The following is a 24,341-nucleotide window of genomic DNA, read 5'->3' as shown; positions in this document are numbered from 1 at the left end:
ACGGCTGCGTGGTCCCATGGTGTTCATACTTGCATGCTATTGTTTGTACAGATGAACGTGGTACCTTCAGGCGTTTGGAAATTGCTCCCAAGGATGAACCAGACTTGTGGAGGTATACAATTTTTTTTGTCTTGGATGATTTCTTTTGATTTTCCCATGATGTCAAGCAAAGAGACACTGAGTTTGAAGTTAGGCCTTGAAATACATCCACAGGCACACCTCCAATTGACTCAAATTATGTCAATTATTCTATCAGAAGCTTCTAAAGCCATGACATCATTTTCTGGAATTTTCCAAGCTGTTTAAATGCACAGTCAATTTAGTGTATGTAAACTTCCGACCCACTGGAATTGTGATACAGTGAATTATAAGTGAAATAATCTGTCTGTAAACAATTGTTGGAAAAAATGACTTGTGTCATGCACAAAGTAGATGTCCTAACTGACTTGCCAAAACTATAGATTGTTAACAAGAAATTTGTGGAGTGGTTGAAAAACGAGTTTTAATGACTCCAACCTAAGTGTATGTAACCTACCAACTTCAACAATATATAAGCACGCACACGCACACACACACACACACGTGCAGTGAATAACAGATATCTTTCTCCCCAGAACATTTTGCGAAGCAACTCCCGTTATTTCAACAAAAGGAGTATATTTGAGAGACAGAGAAAAAAAAGAAAAAAAGAAGACAGAGACAGTGAATAAAATAGAACCAGAAAAGGGCGGTCCGTTTCATACACAACACAATTCCTTCGTGGAGAAGGGACCCACATTCAAATACAGAACACCTCCTTGTGTTCAGTGTTTAACACCACTGGTGTCAACGTTGGATTCAAGTATTTTTAGATGGAGAATAGAGTAGCAGAACAGAGTAGAGGTGTGGACTGGACTGGGATCAGGATCAGACTGAAATGGAATGGACAGGACCAGTGGGAGGCAGATTGGGGGAGGGGTGTATCTGAATGGCTAACAATACACATGGTGAATTGTTTGAAGATGTTTAATGTTTTTCAGGATGTGTGAATTATTTTTCATATGTGTGTGTGTGTTTGCATTGTTTATTAGTGGAATACAAATCCTTCCACATCCTAAGCTGTAGGTTTAGATCACATTGGTCTCTAGTGTGTGTGCACATCGTTTTGTGAGCACATCGTTTTGTGTGTGTTCACACATTAGCCTGTGTGTGTGTTTGTGTGTGTGAGGGTGTGTCACACAAAGGTCTCTGGCCCCGGTGCGTAGTAGGCAAAGCCAGCGGTCTGTCCAGCCCCCATCATTCCAGTGGGCCAATAGTAGTTTGTGGGGGAAGGACTCAGACCTGTGGAGTGGGAGGGGCTTCGGAACCCTGATGTGGAGGTGGGAGGAGTCAGTGCTCTTCCGTTTGGAGGAAGGGCCAGAAGGGCATGAGAGCACGGGGGTCAACTCTGCTACACTGGCCTGCAACAGCTTGTCAACGTCCTGGAAAAGGAGGGAAGGAGACAACGGAGAAAAACAGAGGGAGTGTTTAAATCACTGAAAATACCCTAGTCTGTTTCAGGTTGAACTCACATTCAGATGATCAGCATGCAATGAAAATGAAACGTTCACACACATGCTGTATCATCTTCTAACACCAGAGGTCAGTGTTCCTCATCCAAATGGCCACTAATGTTGCCTGATCTTTTATTCAATTCAGTGTACAGAATAATAATCAATGCCATTGTTTTCCCTGTGTGTTAAATCTTCATGTTTAAGATTCCAAATGTATTTATTTGTACAAAATTGCAGTGATATCATTGACTCTGACCCCCGTGTTGGAATGGACAGTATGAGAGTGATCCAAAATTAAGACAGAGCTCATCCACCTTACAGCAGCTCTCAGCAGGACAGAATGATAGCCAGAAAATGCCTCTGTTGCACCCCAAGAGAGTTTACAATAGAGTACCAACCCAAGCAAGTCACCCTGACCCTCCAGACAAACCACCCGAAGAAAATCATGACAATCAAACCACCCAGACAGCCCCATGCGTTGCATTCCACAATTGTGATTCGTCCCAAGTGAGCAAGCCTCTCAGCACAGTAGAGCACCTAGCATCACCCCCTAGCAGGAAATAAAATGCCCCCCAACTATCAGCACCCCTCCAGAACCAGTGCAGCAGGCAGCCATATTAGCAGCATTGCCACTCTTGACATATTCTGTGGCCATTGGCGTTCAGTTACCGTAGCAACCCTAGTTCTCTGTTGGGGAATGGTCTAGGGGCTGGCTGAGCAGGTAGTTAGGGTTGTGTGACATCATGGAGTCATAGGTCCTGGTAGCTTGCACCCCTCCACCTCCTCTGTCCCTCTCACAGGTCCTAGCAGGGCAAAGCATGTCTCTCTCACTGCCTCCACCTCCAACAGGACTGGCGTCCGGGGCAGAGGACACACTCCCCATCAGCCTTCACCCTCTGTGGGCAAACAGTAGGGTGAGCAGGGGTCAGGAACCAGGAGGTTCTAAATAGAAGCCATGCGGTGAACCATTGAACTGTAACAAACTGTATGTGGCATGCAATGATAGCCCTTCAACTTCCCAGTGTCCTGCTGAGGATTACTCCAGTGTAGAAAACAAAACATCAGTCCAAGTTAGCATTTGGATGGAATAACACATTCATGTACATTTTATACATCAATTTCCAGTAGATACATTTGAACAGCATCCATAGAGGAACATGAATAGAAGAGATGCTGTATGGTACTGGGTGAGATTGTTAGGCTAGCAGGATGCTAACAGAAGGATCAAAATTAGTACAACCTGTTATCAGCTGTAGCATGGTCAGCAGTAGCATATATAGCAGTGTGAATGATAGTATTGTCTGGTAATTGAGTTGAATTGTTTGAAATGGAAGCCCTGGGTGGTGAGAGCCCTGGATGGTGAGAGACCTGGATGGTGAGAGACCTGGATGGTGAGAGACCTGGATGGTGAGAGACCTGGATGGTGAGAGCCCTGGATGGTGAGAGCCCTGGATGGTGAGAGCCCTGGATGGTGAGAGCCCTGGATGGTGAGAGCCCTGGATGGTGAGAGCCCTGGATAGTGAGAGACCTGGATGGTGAGAGCCCTGGATGGTGAGAGACCTGGATGGTGAGAGCCCTGGATGGTGAGAGCCCTGGATGGTGAGAGACCTGGATGGTGAGAGCCCTGGATGGTGAGAGCCCTGGATGGTGAGAGACCTGGATAGTGAGAGCCCTGGATGGTGAGAGCCCTGGATGGTGAGAGACCTGGATGGTGAGAGACCTGGATGGTGAGAGACCTGGATGGGAACACTACAGTGATTGTGATTGATGTTTGAAAGTTGGGAGTTAATGTTGAAACACTGATTTAACTGAATGAAGGTGGACCACTGATGTAATTTTGACATTGGCACATGCCACCATGCACATAAAGTGTTTAAAAAGTCACCTCCTCCTCCTCTGCAGTCTCTCGGCCAATCAGAAACTCAATCTGCTATCGGACTGAGAAAGCACGAAGATGGTGGACGGCTCCACGGTAAGGCACGGGCGATTGGACTGTCGTTGCCCCAGGTAACGGGGTCAGAGGGCGGAGGTTACAGGAAGAGGAGTGGAGGAGGGAGACAGAGAGAGCGGTGGGGAGAGGAGAGAGATAGAAAGGGAAAGGGGGACGGTGGTGGGTTGAATTAGGAAGCAGAGCAGAGAGAGAGGGGAAGAGGAAAGAAATCCGTTAGATTTAGCTACAGATCCGTTTCCCAAATGTACATCTACAAAGCATTGGATAGGTATAAGCAATATGATATCCTTCATCTTGCCTTCTGAGAGGCTGGGTGTAATCTTCACTATGTTGCTCACACCTATGCAACGGTGTCAGATCTACAGGAGTGCTAAGGGCTGGCTAAGGGTCTATTTGGAATTCAGCACTTGAATCACAGGAAGCAGGAAATTCAGCTAAGCAGTGACAGGAAGTAGTAATATCAGATGAAAGGAGGTCGACAGGAGTTTTTACAGTGTGGGTTAACACAGGGTCAATCTTTTAGGACATGGGTGTCAAACTAAATTTCCCAGCGGGCCGCATTTAGTCTTCACCAGACTGGAGGGCCGCATTTAGTCTTCACCAGACTGGAGGGACGCATTTAGTCTTTACCAGACTGGAGGGCCGCATTTAGTCTTCACCAGACTGGAGGGCCGCATTTAGTCTTCACCAGACTGGAGGGCCGCATTTACTCTTCACCAGACTGGAGGGCCGCATTTAGTCTTCACCAGACTGGAGGGCCGCATTTAAATTGGATTATATCCGGCCTTGAGATTGACACGTGTTTTAGGAGTTTTAGTACTGGGTCGTCTGGCATGTGAGAGGCAGCTACACCTGGATACTTTTGGTCAGTAGAGAAGGTATTTTTGATGCGATTATACATTTAGGTCTACATACTATCTACTGTACATATTGAGGGCCGCAATCAAATAACTCTTCAATTAACTGGTGCAGTCGTATTTCCTGAGCTGTGGTCAAGTTGCGGTCCTACCTGTGCAAGATGAGTGGCGGTGGGCCACAGTGTTCTGCAGAGGACCTTCTTGACCACATCAGGCAGCAGGCTGACCATAATGAGCAGGATGATGCTGAGCCAAGCTGGACCGCTGGACAACATCTGCATGAACACATAGTACATCCTCTGGTAGTTCAGGAAAGGCCTGGAGGGAGAGGAGAGGATCTAGTTATTCTATATCTATGTTTAAGGGAAATGAATAATGTACAGAATAAGAACCAGTCAGTTGTAAGAATGAGAGGCGTACCAGATGATGCCTCCCCAGAGCAGAGAGAAGATGACATAGAAAAGCAGGGAGCCCCAGATGACAAAGTGGTTGATCCAGGTCCAGTGGTGTGTGTCCAAGGCAAGCTGCAACACACAGGACACACACACGTTATCAATCAGTCCATAGTAACGCCTCCAGGGCTTACAGCTCTAACAAATGATGAGACAGTCAATCAATTATCTCACAGACATATACATGCAAAGAGATTCTTCAATCCACTATTATCAGATTCACTCAGTCTCTTACTCCTTCACACGGTGTAAACACACACACACACACCTTCAGCGTGACCGTGAACACCAGCACAGTAAAGACGAGAGTCCCGAAAGTCCAGTTCCCAAACATCTAGAGGAGAACAGAGAGCAGGAAGTCAGCCACATCTCACCAGGCACACATTTCATCCATCCTTTATACGCATTCGGAAAGTATTCAGACCCCTTGACTTTTTCCACATTTTGTGTTACAGCCTCATCTTACAGCCTCATTCTAAAATGTATTGTATACATTTTCCCCTCACAATACCCCATGACAGAGCAAAAACTGTTTTTTAGAACTGTTTGCAAAATTAAAAACTGAAATACTTTATTTACATAAGTATTCAGACCCTTTGCTATGAGACTCGAAATTGAGCTCAGGTGGATCCTGTTTCCATTGATCATCCTTAAGATGTTTCTACAACTTGATTGGAGTCCAATTGTGGTAAATTCAATTGATTGGACATGATTTGGAAAGGCACACCTGTCTATATAAGGTCCCACAGTTGACAGTGCATGTCAGAGCAAAAACCAAACCATGAGGTCGAAGGAATTGTCTGTAGAGCTCCGAGACAGGAATGTGTCAAGGCACAGATCTGGGGAAGGGTACCAAAACATTTATGCAGCATTGAAGGTCCCTAAGAACACAGTGGCAAACTGAAAAATTGGGGGAGAAGGGCCTTGGTCAGGGAGGTGACCATGAAACCGATGATCACAGAGCTCCAGAGTTCCTCTGTGGAGATGGGAGAACCTTCCAGAAGGACAACCATTTCTGCAGCACTCCAGCAATCAGGACTTTATGGTAGAGTGGCCAGACGGAAGACTCTCCTCAGTAAAAGGCACATGACAGCCCACTTGGAGTTTGCCAAAAGGCACATAAAGGACTCACACAGGACTCAAACAAGATTCTCTGGTCTGATGAAACCAAGATTGAACTCTTTGTCCTGAATGCCAAGCGTCACGTCTGGAGGAAACCTGGCACCATCCCTACGGTGAAGCATGGTGGTGGCAGCATCATGCTGTGGGGATGTTTTTCAGCAGCAGGGACTGGGAGACTAGTCAGGATCGAGGGAAAGATGAACTGAGCAAAGTACAAAGAGATCCTTGATGAAAAACTTCTCCAGAGCGCTCAGGACCTCGGAATGTGACCCTTCGCCCCAGTCTAACAGGACAACAACGCTAAGCACACAGCCAAGACAACGCAGGAGTGGCTTCGGGACAAGTCTCTGAATGTCCATGAGTGGCCCAGCCAAAGCCCAGACTTGAACCCGACCGAACATCTCTGGAGAGACCTGACAATAGCTGTGCAGCGACGCTCCCCATCCAACCTGACAGAGCTTGTGCAAAATTTGAGGCATCATACCCAAGAAGACTCGAGGCTGTAATTGCTGCCAAAAGTGCTTCAAGAAAGTATTGAGTAAAGGGTCTGAATACTTATGTAAATGTGATATTTCCGTTTTTATTTTTAATACATTTGCTAAAAATTACAAAAAAAAGTATTTCTTTGTCATTGTGGGGTATTGTGTGTAGGGGTAATTTAATACATTTTAGAATAAGGCTGTAACATAACCAAATGTGGAAAAAGTCAAGGGGTCAACACCATCATTGATCATCTGTTGAAACCATTGACTTGTATAAATATCAGTTGGAACTATTCACAGCGATATGAGCACAGAGCACTGTGATTACTTCATTTAAACCTGTGTTGTAGTTGATTCTAAACGCACGGAAATGCCGTTCACACATCTTTTACATTTTTCGCGAGCGTCTACCCACCTTTTGTGGCTAAATGCATTTAAGAATAGGTAACATTACTTCACTTACCATGAACGGTGATCAGCTTTTACCCATATATTCTTTACCACTACATCACTGATTACAATCCTAAACCCTATAGTGTTTGATGCCCATATATTCTGTACCACTACATCACTGATTACAATCCTAAACCCTATAGTGTTTGATGCCCATATATTCTGTACCACTACATCACTGATTACAATCCTAAACCCCATAGTGTTTGATGCTGCAACAAGCTACGTCCATTTCACCTGTATTTCACCTGGTCTTTTACTGATGTATGGCATCCCATTCATGTAGGTCTCATATTAAGCTAATTATGGTAAATAACCTTGAAACTTGAGAGCAAAAGCAGGATGCCAAATATATAAATATATACATATATACATTTAGAGTAAAAAATAGAGCAAATCTACTCTGCATTTTTTCATTAGCCATCTCCCGCGCTTTCTCTCTCTCAGATGCCAAATGGATCTCGTGCTCTTTGAGGATGTGTTCTCTACTCACAGATGACAAAAAACTGCCATCAGGAAGGAACAGATGGAAGAGGAGGAGGAGGAGAAAGAGACAGGGAGAGAGATGGAGAGCAAGAGAGAAATATGAAGGGAGAGGTAGAGTGAGAGATGGAGAGCAAGAGAGAAATATGAAGGGAGAGTTAGAGTGAGAGATGGAGAGCAAGAGAGAAATATGAAGGGAGAGGTAGAGTGAGAGATGGAGAGCGGGGGGTAGAAGGAGGATAGTGGAAGGCAGTTGGAACCTCCATGTTCTCATCCCTGACTACCCCTCCTCCTCTAACATCAGCCATCTCTCAATTCACACCCTGGCCTAATCAACACATGTACACTAAAAATACATCGCTCTCTACACTAGAAATACATCGCTCTCTACACTAGAAATACATCGCTCTATACACTAGAAATGCATCGCTCTATACACTAGAAATGCATCGCTCTATACACTAGAAATGCATCGCTCTCTACACTAGAAATGCATCGCTCTCTACACTAGAAATGCACCGCTCCCTACACTAGAAATACACCTCTCTCTGCACTAGAAATACATCTCTCTCTGCACTAGAAATACATCTCTCTCTACACTAGAAATACATCTCTCTCTACACTAGAAATACATCTCTCTACACTAGAAATACATCTCTCTACACTAGAAATACATCTCTCTACACTAGAAATACATCTCTCTACACTAGAAATACATCTCTCTACACTAGAAATTACATCTCTCTACACTAGAAATTACATCTCTCTACACTAGAAATACATCTCTCTACACTAGAAATACATCTCTCTATACTAGAAATACATCTCTCTATACTAGAAATACATCTCTCTACACTAGAGATACATCTCTCTACACTAGAAATACATCTCTCTATACTAGAAATACATCTCTCTACACTAGAAATACATCTCTCTATACTAGAAATACATCTCTCTACACTAGAAATACATCTCTCTATACTAGAAATGCACCTCTCTACACTAGAAATACATCTCTCTATACTAGAAATACACCTCTCTACAAATGCCTAGAGAGTTTTCAGCTATACTTTTCGTGGCTGTTTATTTACCACCACAGGCGGATGCTGGCACTAAGGCCGCACTCAGTCAGCTGTATAAGGAAATAAGCAAACAGGAAACCACTCACCCAGAGGCGGCACTCCTAGTGGCCGGAGACTTTAATGCAGGGAAACTTAAATCAGTTCTACCTAATTTCTATCAACATGTTAAATGTGCAACCAGAGGGAAAACAATTCTATACCACCTTTACTCCACACACAGACGCGTACAAAGCTCTCTCGCCCTCCATTTGGCAAATCCGACCACAACTCTATCCTCCGGATTCCTGCTTACAAGCAAAAATTAAAGCAGGAATCACCAGTGACTGAGTCAATAAAAAAGTGGTCAGATGAAGCAGGTGCTAAACTACAGGACTGTTTTTCTATCACAGACTGGAACATGTTCCGTGATTCTTCCGATGACATTGAGGAGTACATCACATCAGTCACTGGCTTTATCAATAAGTGCATCGAGGACTTCGTCCCCACAGTGACTGTATGTACGTACCCCAACCAGAAGCCATGGATTACAGGCAACATCCGCACTGAGCTAAAGGGTAGAGCTGCCGCTTTCGAGGTGTGGGACTAAAACCCGGAAGCTTAAAAGAAATCCTGCTATGCCCTGCGACGAACCATCAAACAGGCAAAGCGTCAATACAGGGCTAAGATTGAATCATACTACACCGGCTCCGACGCTCGTCTTATGTGACAGGGCTTGCAAACTAATATAGACTACAAAGGGAAACCCAGCCGCGAGCTACCCAGTGACACGAGCCTACCAGACGAGCTAAATCCCTTCTATGCTCGCGTCGAAGCAAGCAACACTGAGGCATGCATGAGAGCATCAGCTGTTCCGGACGACTGTGTGATCACACTCTCCGTAACCGACGTGAGTAAGATGTTTAAACAGGTCAAAATACACAAGGCTGCGGGGCCAGACTGATTACCAGGACGTGTGCTCCGTGCATGTGCTGACCAACTCGCAGGTGTCTTCACTGACATTTTCAACATGTCCCTGATTGAGTCTGTAATACCAACTTGTTTCAAGCAGACCACCATAGTCCCTGCGCCCAAGAACACAAAGGCAACCTGCCTAAATGACTACAGACCCATAGCACTCACGTCCGTAGCCATGAAGTGCTTTAAAAGGTTGGTAATGGCTCACATCAACACCATTATCCCAGAAACCCTAGACCCACTCCAATTTGCATACCGCCCAAACAGATCCACAAATGATGCAATCTCTATTGCACTCCACACTGCCTTTTCCCACCTGGACAAAATGAATGCTTATGTTTGAATGCTATTCATTGACTACAGCTCAGCATTCACCATATTACCCTCAAAGCTCATCACTAAGCTAAGGATCCTGGGACTAAACACCTCCCTCCACAACTGGATCCTGGACTTCCTGATGGGTCGCCCCCAGGTGGTGAGGCTAGGTAGCAACAAATCTGCCACGTTGATCCTCAACACTGTAGCTCCACAGGGGTGCGTGCTTAGTCCCCTCCTGTACTCCCTGTTCACCCACGGCTGCATGGCCAAGCACGACTCAAACACCATCATTAAGTTTGCTGACGACCCAACAGTGGTAGGCCTGATCACCGACAACAACAAGACAGCCTATAGGGAGGAGGTCAGAGACCTGGCTGGGTGGTGCCAGAATAACAACCTATCCCTCAACGTAACTAAGACTAAGGAGATGATTGTGGACTACAGGAAAAGGAGGACCGAGCACACCCCCATTCTCATCGACGGGGCTGTAGTGGAGCAGGTTGAGAGCTTCAAGTTCCTTGGTGTCCACATCAACAACAAACTATCATGGTCCAAACACACCAAGACAGTCGTGAAGAGGCACGACACAGCCTATTCCCCCTCAGGAAACTAAAAAGATTTGGCATGGGTCCTGAAATCCTCAAAAGGTTCTACAGCTGCATCATCGAGAGCATCCTGACTGGTTGCATCACTGCCTGGTACGGCAATTGCTTGGCCTCTGACCGCAATGCACTACAGAGGGTAGTGCGTGTGACCCAGTACATCACTGGGTTTAAGCTGCCTGCCATCCAGGACCTCTATACCAGGCGGTGTCAGAGGAAGGCCCTAAAAATTGTCAAAGACCCCAGCCACCCCAATCATAGACTGTTCTCTCTACTACCGCATGGCAAGGGGTACCGGAGTGCCAAGTCTAGGACAAAAAGGCTTCTCAACAGTTTTTACCCCCAAGCCATAAGACTCCTGAACAGGTAACCAAATGGTTACCCAGACTATTTGCATTGTGTGCCCCCCCAAACCCTCTTTTACGCTGCTGCTACTCTCTGTTTATTATATATGCATAGTCACTTTAACTCTACATTCATCTACATACTACCTCAATTGGGCCGACCAACCAGTGCTCCCGGACATTGGCTAACCTGGCTATCTGCATTGTGTCCCGCCACCCACTAACCGGTGTCTGTATGTAGCTTCGCTACTTTTATAGCCTCGCTACTGTATATAGGCTGTCTTTTTACTGTTGTTTTATTTCTTTACTTACCTATTGTTCACCTAACACCCTTTTTGCACTATTAGTTAGAGCCTGTAAGTAAGCATTTCACTGTAAGGTACACCTGTTGTATTCGGCGCACGTGACAAATAAACTTTGTTTTGAAATGCTAGAAATACATCTCTCTACAAATACAGAAACATAGTTAGGGTGAGAAACCCTCCAAGACAGTGCAGCTAGAATGAATCCATGTTATTAAAACAGCAGAGAGACCGCTTTTTTCACAAAATGTATTGTCTATGTACTACACACACACACACACACACACACACACACACACACACACACACACACACACACACACACACACACACACACACACACACACACACACACACACACACACACACACACAGGTTATTTTAAGTCTACTACCAGGACAACACATAAGGATGTGGGGGAGAGACTAGTGTATGTATATTAGTAGAGTGGACCTGCTGACGTCAGGTGTTGGGCTGGGTAGAGAGGCCCTAGATGTGGTACCTAACTACACAGCGGAGGGAGGATGGATGGATCAATGTTTTGGGATGAAATGGTAAAACTCAAAGCTAAACTCATAACTAAAAATGAACAGAAGTTAAAAGCACATGATAGACAGAGACAGACACAGAGAGAGACAGACAGAGAGAGAGAGAGGCTTACCATCTGTGTGTTGGTGGTCATAAGCTGAGGAACAGGAAGAAAAGCAAAATAAAGAGAGAAACAGCAGAGGAGGAAGAAGAGAAGAAGAAGAAGCAGAGAGGAGGAAGAAGAGAAGAAGAAGAAGCAGAGAAGAGGAAGAAGAGAAGAAGAAGAAGCAGAGAGGAGGAAGAAGAGAAGAAGAAGAAGCAGAGAGGAGGAAGAAGAGAAGAAGAAGAAGCAGAGAGGAGGAAGAAGAGAAGAAGAAGAAGCAGAGAGGAGGAAGAAGAGAAGAAGAAGAAGCAGAGAGGAGGAAGAAGAGAAGAAGAAGAAGCAGAGAGGAGGAAGAAGAGAAGAAGAAGAAGCAGAGAGGAGGAAGAAGAGAAGAAGAAGAAGCAGAGAGGAGGAAGAAGAGAGAAAATAATCAGGACATAGAATAAATTAATTCCAGGGTGTTTCAACTTAAAGAGAAAAAACAGGCAACAGTTAATATGACATAAATCAACAGTGCAGAGAAAGATGCTATAGCGTTGTCCATATGAATGGAATCCTGATGGTTGCCAAGCTAAAGAGGACCACTGAGACCCTGAACACAACTAAACCACAACCTGACCATAACTTACCCATAGATAACCAGAACCTGACCACATTGTCTTACTCTGGTGTTATGGGACAATCACGTGGAGATGGGTGTTCTAGGAACCATCACTATGGTGACTCTCAAATGGAATCCTTTGACCTACACACAGTGCACCTCTTCTGACTAGAGCCAAACAGGGTGTTGTTGAATCAAGCTAATGGTCAATGCTTATGACTTGGTGTTGGTCATCTGATCCTAGATCTGTAGTTGGGGGCAACTTGTCAACTGGTCCTTGACAGTTGTCCGTGGAGGTGGTTGCTGGGGCTCACCTGTCCGTTGCTAGTGAAGGTGGTGTTGTCGAACAGGAAGTAGGCACCAAAAAAGAAGATACAGGCGTCGAATAAGCCCAGGCATGTCCAGTACAGGAACACGGGCCAGCGCAGGAGAGAGTTCTTAGTTATGTCCCTGGGAAAAGGTGAGAGAGGAGGCATAGAGAGAGGGAGCGAGAGGGAGAAAGAGAGGGGTAGGGGTGAGAGGGGGGAGAGAGGGAGAAAGAAAGGGGGGAGGGAAGCGAGAGGGAGAGCGAGAGAGATTGTGAGAGGAGGGGTAGAGAGAGAGAGATAGAGAGATCGAGAGAGATCGAGAGATCAGAGAGAGAGATCGAGAGAGATCGAGAGATCAGAGAGAGAGATCGAGAGATCGAGAGAGAAGAGAATGGGGGGAGAGAGAGAGAGAGAGAAGAGAGAGGGGGAATGGGGGAGAGAGAGAGAATGGAGGGAGAGAGAGCGAGGGGGAGGGAGGGAGATCAAAGTAAAATTGTTAAACAAAACAAAACCTGTGAATTACATTGACTTTCAAATAAGTGTTCATTTGGGTGGGATGTTCCTCTGACCTGTACAGAGTGGGGTCTCTCTTCAGTGTCTCTATGCTGATGTGTTTCTCTATGAGGCTGTAGAGGAGGATGGGCAGGGAGGTGAAGCTGATGTTGTACAGCGTCAGGTAGGCTGTGTCGTACAGGGGCTTTACGGGGACACACAGAGCACAGTCAGTAATATACAGACTACACATGACCAAACAGGCAACCATGAGGTCATTTGGGGTGATTCTGAGCACCAACCTGCTGAGAGAATCCACAGAAGAACTGATAGAGGAACTGAGGGAAGATGAAGCACACATTCTGGAGAGAGAGAGAGGGGCAGAAGCAAAGTGAGAAAGTAAGGACTAAACATTGTTCATCAGTCTATACTGACTCAGCTACTTGCAGCGTAGAGCCTGGAGATTTGTGCTGTCCTGGGCCAGCTACCAGACTGGGGTGGTGTCGAGCCCCCAAGTTGTGTAATTCATTACTAAAGAATTGCAACGTGATCTCAGTAAATGCTCAGTATTAGTGTCAGTAGTAAAGCCCACCTTATAGAAGAAGTACTGCACCAGCTCAGCGATGCGGATGTAGTAGAAGTGGCCGTGAACTAGCAGCATCTTCTTCAGGTGTTTGAACTTTGGGATGGCATAGTCGCTGTTCCTCGCTGCCTGGCGACCCTCCTTACCCATGATGCCTTAAGAGAGAGGGAGGGATTGGTTGATTGATGGATTAATAATTATAGATAGAAAACAAACATACACCAATGAGATATCTTGGAGCCAAAGCCCCCCACCAATCAAAGAAGAAAGATGAGTGCTAGCTGATGGTTCCCACCAATCAGAGTACAAACACATGGGGCTTGCCAATCAGTGTAGAGATGAGCTTACCGATGCCCACGTGTGCCTCGAGGATCATGCTGACGTCGTTGGCTCCGTCTCCGATGGCCAGAGTGATGGGGTGCTCCTTAGATGCCTTGATCAGCTTCACAATCTGGACAGACAACAGTCATACCACAACTCATGAAACACTTTGACTGACTGACCGTCCATTCATCCAAACACCATCTCTCCCTGGATTCCCATGTGAGACAGGAAGTGAGATCACACCCACCTGTGCTTTCTGTAGGGGCGCCATGCGGCAGCAGAGAACGGCGCTGCAGTTCCTACAGATCTCCAGGAAGATCTCTCTGTAGTTCCCAGAGCCAGAGCTCTCTGGACTGGGCTTCAGCACCGCAGACAGGGTGGCCCCATCGATGATCAGACCATAGTCCTGACAGTCTACAGACAGCCTGGGGAAAAACACACAGATATACAGATGTTAACAAACAGAGATGCATGAATACTGTACATACACAGTAGCAGTCAACAGTTTGGACACACCTACTCATTCAAGGGTTTTTATTTTTACAATTTTCTACATTGTAGAATAATAGTCAAGACATCAAAACTATGAAATAGCGCATATGGAATCATGTAGAAACCAAAAAAAGTATATATTTTAGATTTTAGATTCTTCAAAGTAGCCACCCTTTGCCTTGATGACAGCTTTGCACTCACTCAACCAGCTTCACCTGGAATGCTTTTTCAACAGTCTTGAAGGAGTTCCCACATATGCTGAGCACTGGTTGGCTGCTTTTCCTTCACTCTGCGGTCCAACTCATCCCAAACCATCTCAATTGGGTTGAGGTCGGGTGATTGTGGAGGCCAGGTCATGTGATGCAGCACTCCATCACTCTCCTTGGTCAAACAGCCCTTACACAGCCTGGAGGTGTGTTGGGTCATTGTCCTGTTGAAAAACAACTGATAGTCCCACTAAGCCCAAACCAGATGGGATGGCTTATCGCTGCAGAATGCTGTGGTAGCCATGCTGGTTAAGTGTGCCTTGAATTCGAATTAAATCACTGACAGTGTCACCAGCAAAGCACCCTTACACCATCACCCCTCCTCCTACATGCTTCACGATGTGAACCACACATGCAGAGATCATCAGTTCACCTACTTTGCGTCTCACAAAGACAGCGGTTGGAACCAAACATCTCAAGTTTGGACTTATCAGACCAAAGGACAGATTTCCACCAGTCTCATGTCCATTGTTCGTGTTTCTTGGCCCAAGCAAGTCTCTTCTTCTTATTTGTGTCCTTTAGTAGTGGTTTGGCCTGATTTACGCAGTCTCCTCTGAACAGTTGATGTTGAGATGTGTCTGTTACTTGAACTCTGTGAAGCATTATTTGGGCTGCAATTTCTGAGGCTGGTAACTCTAATGAACGTATCCTCTGCAGCAGAGGTAACTCTGGGTCTTCCTTTCCTGTGGCTGTCCTCATGAGAGCCAGTTTCATCATAGCGCTTGATGGTTTTTGAGACTGCACTTAAAAACTACGGATTGACTGACATTCATGTCTTAAAGTAATGATGGACTGTCATTTCTCTTTGCTTATTGGAGCTGTTTTTGCCATAATATGGACTTGGTCTTTTACCAAATAGGGCTATCTTCTGTATACCACCCCTACCTAGTCACAACACAACTGATTGGCACAAATGCATTAAGGAAAGAAATTCCACAAATGAACTTTTAACAAGGCACACCTGTTAATTGACATGCATTCCAGGTGACTACCTCATGAAACTGGTTGAGAGAATGCCAAGAGTGTGCAAAGCTGTCATCAAGGCTACTTTGAAGAATCTCACATATTTGATTTCTTTAACACTTTTTTGGTTACTACATGATTCCATGTGTGTTATTTCATATTTTTGGTGTCTTCACTATTATTCTACAATGTAGAAAATAGTCAAAATAAAGAAAAACCCTTGAACGAGTAAGTGTGTCCAAACATTTGACTTGTACTGGTCATTTGACTTGTACTGGTCACACAGTGTGCGCTCGCAAAACACAGGATACATTGGTGTGTGTGTGTGAGTGTGCAGCGTACCCCGACAGGGAGCGCTGTCTCAGTACGGTTCTGCTCAGGTCAAACAGAACATCATGTAGACTCTGTTCCTCGGTGCGTTTCTTGGTCAGCTCCAATATTTGGGTGGAGCGGCGGAACAGCTTGCTAGCATAACATGTAGCAGCCGCCGTCTCCATCTTGTCCCCAGTCAGGACCCACACCTTCATCCCAGCCTTGTGGAGAGACTCGATGGTGTCTGCTGCCTTCTCCTGGAGCCTGCACAGCAGTCAACACAGCAGTCAACACAGCAGTCAGCACAGCAGTCAGCACAGCAGTCAACACAGCAGTCAGCACAGCAGTCAGCACAGCAGTCAGCACAGCAGTCAGCACAGCAGTCAACACAGCAGTCAACACAGCAGTCAACACAGCAGTCAATACAGCAGTCAATACAGCAGTCAATACAGCAGTCAGCACAGCAGTCAGCAGTCAGCACAGCAGCCAATACAGCAGTCAGCACAGCAGTCAACACAGCAGCCAACACAGCAGTCAACACAGCAGTCAACACAGCAGTCAGCACATCAGTCAATACAGCAGTCAGCACAGCAGCCAATACAGCAGTCAGCACAGCAGCCAATACAGCAGTCAACACAGAGGTCAACACAGCAGTCAACACAACAGTCAACACAACAGTCAGCACAGCAGTCAATACAGAAGTCAGCACAGCAGCCAATACAGCAGTCAACACAGAAGTCAACACAGCAGTCAATACAGCAGTCAGCATAGCAGTCAACACAGCAGTCAATACAGCAGTCAATACAGCAGCCAATACAGCGGTCAATACAGCAGCCAACACAGCAGCCAATAGGTTAATAGCATTAAGCATCACTATGGTCCTTTCAAAGAATGTATCAATGATCACAGCACTGATCAACAACCTATTGATTTTATATTGATTTGATTCAAATATAATGTAAAGATAACCTCTGATTAAAAATCCTGATTAAAACAGTACATTTATTCTACACCATAAAGGGTTGTAAAATCAATCAAGGCAGGAGTTAGTTTTTCCGTTGTGGTCCTTGATAACTACTGTAGTCAATAAGTATCCTTGGCCAGTAGCCAATGGGTTAACACACTGATCAATCACTCAGTCTAAGTATTGATGACTAATCTACAGTATACAGCCGTGGCCAAAAGTTTTGAGAATGACACAAATATTAATTTCCACAAAGTTTGCTGCTTCAGTGTCTTTAGATATTTTTGTCAGATGTTACTATGTAATACTGAAGTATAATTAGAAGCATTTCATACGTGTCAAAGGCTTTTATTGACAATTGCATGAAGTTGATGCAAAGAGTCAATATTTGCAGTGTTGACCCTTCTTTTTCAAGACCTCTGCAATCTACCCTGGCATGCTGTCAATTAACTTCTGGGCCACATCATGACTGATGGCAGCCCATCCTTGCATAATCAATGCTTGGAGTTTGTCAGATTTTGTGGGTTTTTGTTTTTCCACCCACCTCTTGAGGATTGACCCCAAGTTCTCAATGGGATTAAGGTCTGGGGACTTTCCTGGCCATGGATCCAAAATATCGATGTTTTGTTCCCCGAGCCACTTAGTTATTACTTTAGCCTTATGGCAAGGTGCTCCATCATGCTGGAAAAGGCATTGTTCATCACCAAACTGTTCCTGGATGGTTGGGAGAAGTTGCTCTTGGAGGATGTGTTGGTACCATTCTTTATTCATGGCTGTGTTCTTAGGCAAAATTGTGAGTGAGCCCACTCCCTTGGCTGAGAAGCAACCCCACACATGAATGGCCTCAGGATGCTTTACTGTTGGCATGACACAGCGCTAACCTTGTCTTCTCCAGACAAGCTTTTTTCCTGATGCCCCAAACAATCGGAAAGGGGATTCATCAGAGAAAATGACTTTACCCCAGTCCTCAGCAGTCCAATCCCTGTACCTTTTAAAGAATATCACTCTGTCCCTGATGTTTTTCCTGGAGAAAAGTGGCTTCTTTGCTGCCCTTCTTGACACCAGGCCATCCTCCAAAAGTTTTTGCCTCACTGTGCGTGGAGATGCACTCACACCTGCCTACTGCCATTCCTGAGCAAGCTCTGTACTGGTGGTGCCCCGATCCCACAGCTGAATCAACTTTAGGAGACGGTCCTGGCGCTTGCTGGACTTTCTTGGGCACCCTGAAGCCTTCTTCACAACAATTGAACCGCTCTCCTTGAAGTTCTTGATGATCCGATAAATGGTTGATTTAGGTGTAATCTTACTGGCAGCAATATCCTTGCCTGTGAAGCACTTTTTGTGCAAAGCAATGATGATGGCACGTGTTTCCTTGCAGGTAACCATGGTTAACAGAGGAAGAACAACGATTCCAAGCACCACCCTTCCTTTGAAGCTTCCAGTCTGTTATTCGAACTCAATCAGCATGACAGAGTGATCTCCAGCCTTGTCCTCATCAACACGCACACCTGTGTTAACGAGAGAATCACTGACATGATGTCAGCTGGTCCTTTTGTGGCAGGGCTGAAATGCAGTGGAAATGTTTTTGGGGGGATTCAGTTGATTTGCATGGCAAAGAGGGACTTTGCAATTAATTGCAATTCATCTGATAACTCTTCATAACATTCTGGAGTATATGCAAATTGCCATCATACAAACTGATGCAGCAGACTTTGTGAAAATTAATATTTGTCATTCTCAAAACTTTTGTCCACGACTGTACATGGCTAGGTCAACGTGTACCATACACTAGAAGGCTAGTCCATTAGGAAATCAAGCTGTCATCAATCAGGAACTACATGATAGTGAATCTCTCACACATCTCTCTCTTAGTCTCTCCCTCATCTTCTTTCCCTGCTCTCTCTTAGTCTCTCCCTCTTCTTCTTTCCCTGCTCTCTCCTAGTCTCTTCCTCTTCTTTCCCTGCTCTCTCCTAGTCTCTCCCTCTTCTTCTTTCCCTGCTCTCTCCTAGTCTCTCCCTCTTCTTCTTTCCCTGCTCTCTCCTAGTCTCTCCCTCTTCGTTCCCTGCTCTCTCCTAGTCTCTTCCTCTTCTTTCCCTGCTCTCTCCTAGACTCTCCCTCTTCTTCTTTCCCTGCTCTCTCCTAGTCTCTCCCTCTTCTTCGTTCCCTGCTCTCTCCTAGTCTCTCCCTCTTCTTCGTTCCCTGCTCTCTCCTAGTCTCTTCCTCTTCTTTCCCTGCTCTCTCCTAGTCTCTTCCTCTTCTTTCCCTGCTCTCTCCTAGTCTCTCCCTCTTCTTTCCCTGCTCTCTCCTAGACTCTCCCTCTTCTTCTTTCCCTGCTCTCTCCTAGTCTCTTCCTCTTCTTTCCCTGCTCTCTCCTAGACTCTCCCTCTTCTTCTTTCCCTGCTCTCTCCTAGTCTCTTCCTCTTCTTTCCCTGCTCTCTCCTAGTCTCTTCCTCTTCTTTCCCTGCTCTCTCCTAGTCTCTTCCTCTTCTTTCCCTGCTCTTTCCTAGTCTCTCCCACTTCTTCACTCCCTGCTCTTTCCTAGTCTCTCCCTCTTCTTCACTCCCTGCTCTTTCCTAGTCTCTCCCTCTTCTTCACTCCCTGCTCTCTCCTAGTCTCTTCCTCTTCTTCTTTCCCTGCTCCCTTTCTAACTCCACTCCCCTGCTTCTTTCAGGCCACACAGTCACACTCACTCACTCAATTAAATTAAATTAAATTAAAGGGCTTTATTGGCATGGGAAACATATGTTAACATTGCCAAAGCAAGTGAAATATATAATAAACAAAAGTGAAATAAACAATAAAAATGGGTCTCCCTCTTTCTCCCTTTCTCTTATACTGTATATACACATCCCCGTTCAAAAGTTTGGGGTCACTTAGAAATGTCCTTGTTTTTTAAAGAAAAGCAAATTTTTTGTCCATTAAAATAACATCAAATTGATCAGAAATACAGTGTAGACATTGTTATTCTTGTAAATGACTATTGTAGCTGGAAACGGCAGATTTTTAATGGAAAATATACATAAGTGTACAGAGGCCGATTATCAGCAACCATCACTCCTGTGTTCCAATGGCACGTTTTGTTAGCTAATCCAAGTTTATCATTTTGAAAGGCTAATTGATCAGTAGAAAACCATTTTGCAATTATGTTAGCACAGCTGAAAACTGTTGTTCTGATTAAAGAAGCAATAAAACTGGCCTTCTTTAGACTAGTTGAGTATATAGAGCATCAGCATTTGTGGGTTCGATTACAGGCTCAAAATGGCCAGAAACAAATAACTTTCTTGTGAAACTTATCAGTCTATTCTAGTTCTGAGAAATGGAGGCTATTCCATGCAAGAAATTGCCAAGAAAATTAAGATCTCGTACAACGCTGTGTACTACTCTCTTCACAGAACAGCTCAAACTGGCCCTAACCAGAAAAGAAAGATGAGTGAGAGGCCCCGGTGCACAACTGAGCAAGAGGACAAGTACATTAGCCCCCGCGATATGCAACTTTCAGGGAAGTCAGGAACCAATGTACTCAGTCAGTTAGGAAAGCCAAGGCTAGCTTTTTCAAAAAGAGATTTGCATCCTGTAGCACTAATTCCAAAATGTTTTGGGACACTGTAAAGTCCATGGAGAATGTATATACAGTTGATGTCGGAAGTTTACCTACACCTTAGCCAAATACATTTAAACTCAGTTTTTCACAATTCCTGACATTTAATCCAAGTAAAAATTCCCTGTCTTAGGTCAGTTAGGATCACCACTTTATTTTAAGAATGTGAAATGGCAGAATAATAGTAGAGAGAATGATTTATTTCAGCTTTGATTTCTTTCATCACATTCCCAGTGGGTCAGAAGTTTGCATACACTCAACTCGTATTTGGTAGCATTGCCTTTAAAATTGTTTAACTTGGGTCAAACGTTTCAGGTAGCCTTCCACAAGCTTCCCACAATAAGTTGGGTGAATTTTGGCCCATTGCTCATGATAGAGCTGGTGTAACTGAGTCAGGTTTGTAGGCCTCCTTACTTACAAACGCTTTTGCAGTTCTGCCCACAAATGTTCTATGGGATTGAGGTCAGGGCTTTGTGATGGCCACTCCAATACCTTGACTTTGTTGTCCTTAAGCCATTTGCCACAACTTTGGAAGTATGCTTGGGGTTATTGTCCATTTGGAAGACCCATTTGCGACCAAGCTTTAACTTCCTGACTGACGTCTTGAGATGTTGTTTCAATATATCAACATAATTTTCCATCCTCATGATGTCATCTATTTTGTGAAGTCCCTCAGTCCCTCCTGCAGCAAAGCACCCCCACAACATGATGCTGCCACTCCCGTGCTTCATGGTTGGGATGGTGTTCGTCAGCTTGCAAGCCTCCCCCTTTTTCCTCCAAACATAACGATGGTCATCATGGCCAAACAGTTCTATATTTGTTTCATCAGACGAAAGGAAATTTCTCCAAAAAGTACAATCTTTGTCCCCATGTGCAGTTGCAAACCGTAGTCTGGGAATTTTTATGGAGGTTTTGGAGCAGTTTTGGAGCAGGTCCTTTGCTGTTGTTCTGGGATTGATTTGCACTTTTCGCACCAAAGTACATTCTTCTCTAGGAGACAGAACGCGTCTCCTTCCTGAGTGGTATAACGGCTGCGGAGTCCCATGGTGTTCATTCTTGCGTACTATTGTTTGTACAGATGAACGTGGTACCTTCAGGCGTTTGGAAATTGCTCCCAAGGAACCACATTTTTGGAGGTCTGCAATTTTTTTCTGGGTTCATGGCTTTCTTTTGATTTTCCCATGATGTCAAGCAAAAAGGCACTGAGTATTAAGGTAGGCCTTTAAATACATCCACAGGTACACCTCCAATTGACTCAAATGATGTCAATTAGCCTATCAGAAGCTTCTAAAGCCATGACATGATTTTCAGGAATTTTCCAAGCTGTTTAAAGGCACAGTCAACTTAGTGTATGTAAACTTCTGACCCACTGGAATTGTGTACAGTGAATTATAAGTTAAATAATCTGTCTGTAAACAATTGTTGGAAAAATTACTTAGGACATCTACTTTGTGCATGACACAACAGACTTGCCAAAACTTTAGTTTGTTAACATGAAATTTGTGGAGTGGTTGAAAAAACAGTTTTAATGACACCAACCTAAGTGTATGTAAACTTCCCACTTCAACTGTATATATTTAAGTGACTTGCTCTCTCTTACTGCCTCCTGTGTCCCCCTCTCCTACCTGTCCTCCACAGCCGTGGCCCCCAGCAGGGTGAAGTCCCTCTCGATGAGGTCATAAGCCTGCGCCAGTCGCTGCTCCCTGTCCTGCAGGGCTAGCTTGGCGTCGCTCAGCTGATGACACGCCTCCTCGTACTCTGCTAGGGAGAGACTTCTGTATGCCACACACAGGGTCCGCAAGCCCTCCTGACAGAGGTAAAGGTGAGATGGTTAGGGTTCTCTCTTTGTACTGTGGCCCTATCACTATAGTAGGTATAAGAGTCAGGGTTGTGTGACTGAATATATACAGTACATTCGGAAAGCATTCAGACTCCTTGACTTTTTCCACATTTTGTTACGTTACAGCCTTATTCTAAAATTGGTTAAATATATTTTTCCTCATCAATCTACACACAATACCCCATAATGACAATGCAAAAACTGTTTTTTATACATTTTTGCAAATGTATTAATAAAAAAAATAATGAAATATTACATTTGCATAAGTATCCAGACCTTTTACTCAGTACTTTGTTAAAAGCACCTTTGGCAGCAATTTCAGCCTCTAGCCTTCTTGGGTATGACGCTACAAGCTTGGCACACCTGTATTTGGGAAGTTTCTCCCATTCTTCTCTGCAGATCCTCTCAAGCTCTGTCAGGTTGGATGGGGAGAGTCACTGCACAGCTATTTTCAGGTCTCTCCAGAGATGTTCAATCAGATTCAAGTTTGGGCTCTGACTAGGCCACGCAAGGACATTCAGAGACGTGTCCTGAAGCCACTCCTTCGTTGTCTTGGCTGTGTGCTTAGCGTTGTTGTCCTGTTAGACTGGGGCGAAGGGTCACATTCCGAGGTCCTGAGCGCTCTGGAGCAGGTTTTCATCAAGGATCTCTTTGTACTTTGCTCCGTTCATCTTTCCCTCAATCCTGACAAGTCTCCCTGTCCCTGCTGCTGAAAAACATGCCCACAGCATAATGCTGCCACCACCATGCTTCACCGTAGGGATGGTGCCAGGTTTCCTCCAGGCGCAACGCTTGGCATTCAGGCCAAAGAGTTCAATCTTGGTTTCATCAGACCAGAGAATCTTGTTTCTCATGGTCTGAGAGTCTTTTAAGTGTCTTTTGGCAAACTCTAAGCGGGCTGTCATGTGCCTTTTACTGAGGAGTGGCTTCCGTCTGGCCATTCTACCATAAAGGCCTGATTGCTGGAGTGCTGCATAAATGGTTGTCCTTCTGGAAGGTTCTCCCATCTCCACAGAGGAATTCTTGAGCTCTGTCAGAGTGACCTTAAGGTTCTTGGTCACCTCCCTGACCAAGGCCCTTCTCCCCTGATTGCTCAGTTTCTTGGTGATTCCAAACTTCTTACATTTAAGAATGATGGAGGCCACTGTGTTCTTTGGGACCTTCAATGCTGCAGAAATGTTTTCATACCCTTCCCCAGATCTGTGCCTCGACACAATCCTGTCTCTGAGCTCTATGGAGAATTCCTTCAACCTCATGGCTTGATGTTTGCTCTGACATGCACTGTTAACTGTGGGACCTTATATAGACAGGTGTGTGCCTTTCCAAATCATGTCCAATCAATTGAATTTACCACAGGTTGGACTCCAATCAAGTTGTAGAAACATCTCAAGGATGATCAATGGTAACAGGATGCACCTGAGCTCAATTTCGAATCTCATAGCAAAGGGTCTGAATACTTATGTAAAAACCTGTTTTCGCTTTGTCATTGTGGGGTTGTGTGTGTAGATTTCTGAGGAAATGTTTTTATTTAATCAATTTTAGAACAAGGCTGTAACGTAACAAACTGTGGTAAAAGTCTATTGGTCTGAATACTTTCCCAACATACTGTATATATTTAGAGTTTTAGTTATGATACAGGCATATAAGGAGTAAGAGTATTGGGTTAAGGAGTGTGTTTAGGGAATTGGTGTAGGTATAAAGGCAGAGGTAATACTGTATATACAACGTGTGTGCGCGTGTTCGAATACCCGAGCCGACAAGGTAAACATCTGTTGATGTGCCCTTGAGCGAGGAACTTAATCCCGATTTTCTCCATGGTCGCTGTACTACTATGCCTGACCCTATAAAACAACACATTTCACTGCACCTATCCGGTGTATGTGACAATAAAAAAATAAAAAATAATTACTATCCTCGTGCGTACAGGAAATACCCAAAAGTCCTCACGAGGACAAAGGCTATTTTAGGTTTAGTGGTTAAGCCTAAAAGGTTAAGGGTTACAGTTAGGGTTAGGGTAAAGGGTAAGGTTAGGG

At 44.8% G+C, this 24,341-nt stretch overlaps 1 protein-coding gene across 6 annotated transcripts in view; it reads right to left on the bottom strand.

The window, feature by feature from the left end:
- Positions 1-989: 989 nt before the first annotated feature.
- The window catches only part of LOC129820741 (phospholipid-transporting ATPase IH-like), an 83,601-nt gene continuing 60,249 nt past the window's right edge, over positions 990-24,341 (bottom strand). Inside the window, exons 18-32 of one of the 6 annotated variants that reach the window (XR_008754233.1) lie at positions 22,094-22,275; positions 15,937-16,170; positions 14,121-14,298; positions 13,898-14,000; positions 13,559-13,704; positions 13,269-13,328; positions 13,044-13,171; positions 12,481-12,616; positions 11,596-11,619; positions 5,061-5,126; positions 4,761-4,864; positions 4,493-4,658; positions 3,418-3,524; positions 2,202-3,281; positions 990-1,460 (exon numbers count right to left, since the gene is read on the bottom strand). Coding sequence is in view for 1 of the 6 variants with exons in the window: in XM_055877659.1 (XP_055733634.1) it covers positions 3,447-3,524; positions 4,493-4,658; positions 4,761-4,864; positions 5,061-5,126; positions 11,596-11,619; positions 12,481-12,616; positions 13,044-13,171; positions 13,269-13,328; positions 13,559-13,704; positions 13,898-14,000; positions 14,121-14,298; positions 15,937-16,170; positions 22,094-22,275 (1,605 nt within the window). In the remaining 5 variants the exon portion in view is untranslated. The remainder of the gene's footprint in view (positions 1,461-2,201; positions 3,282-3,417; positions 3,525-4,492; positions 4,659-4,760; positions 4,865-5,060; positions 5,127-11,595; positions 11,620-12,480; positions 12,617-13,043; positions 13,172-13,268; positions 13,329-13,558; positions 13,705-13,897; positions 14,001-14,120; positions 14,299-15,936; positions 16,171-22,093; positions 22,276-24,341) is intronic. The other 5 variants (XR_008754235.1, XR_008754236.1, XR_008754234.1 and 2 more) reach the window with 5 other exon arrangements.

The sequence above is a fragment of the Salvelinus fontinalis genome, chromosome 23 (genome assembly GCF_029448725.1).
Source record: "Salvelinus fontinalis isolate EN_2023a chromosome 23, ASM2944872v1, whole genome shotgun sequence".
Lineage (NCBI taxonomy): Eukaryota > Metazoa > Chordata > Actinopteri > Salmoniformes > Salmonidae > Salvelinus > Salvelinus fontinalis.
The sequence above is the reverse complement of the archived record's forward strand: the minus strand, read 5'-3'. Positions and strand labels throughout refer to the sequence as shown.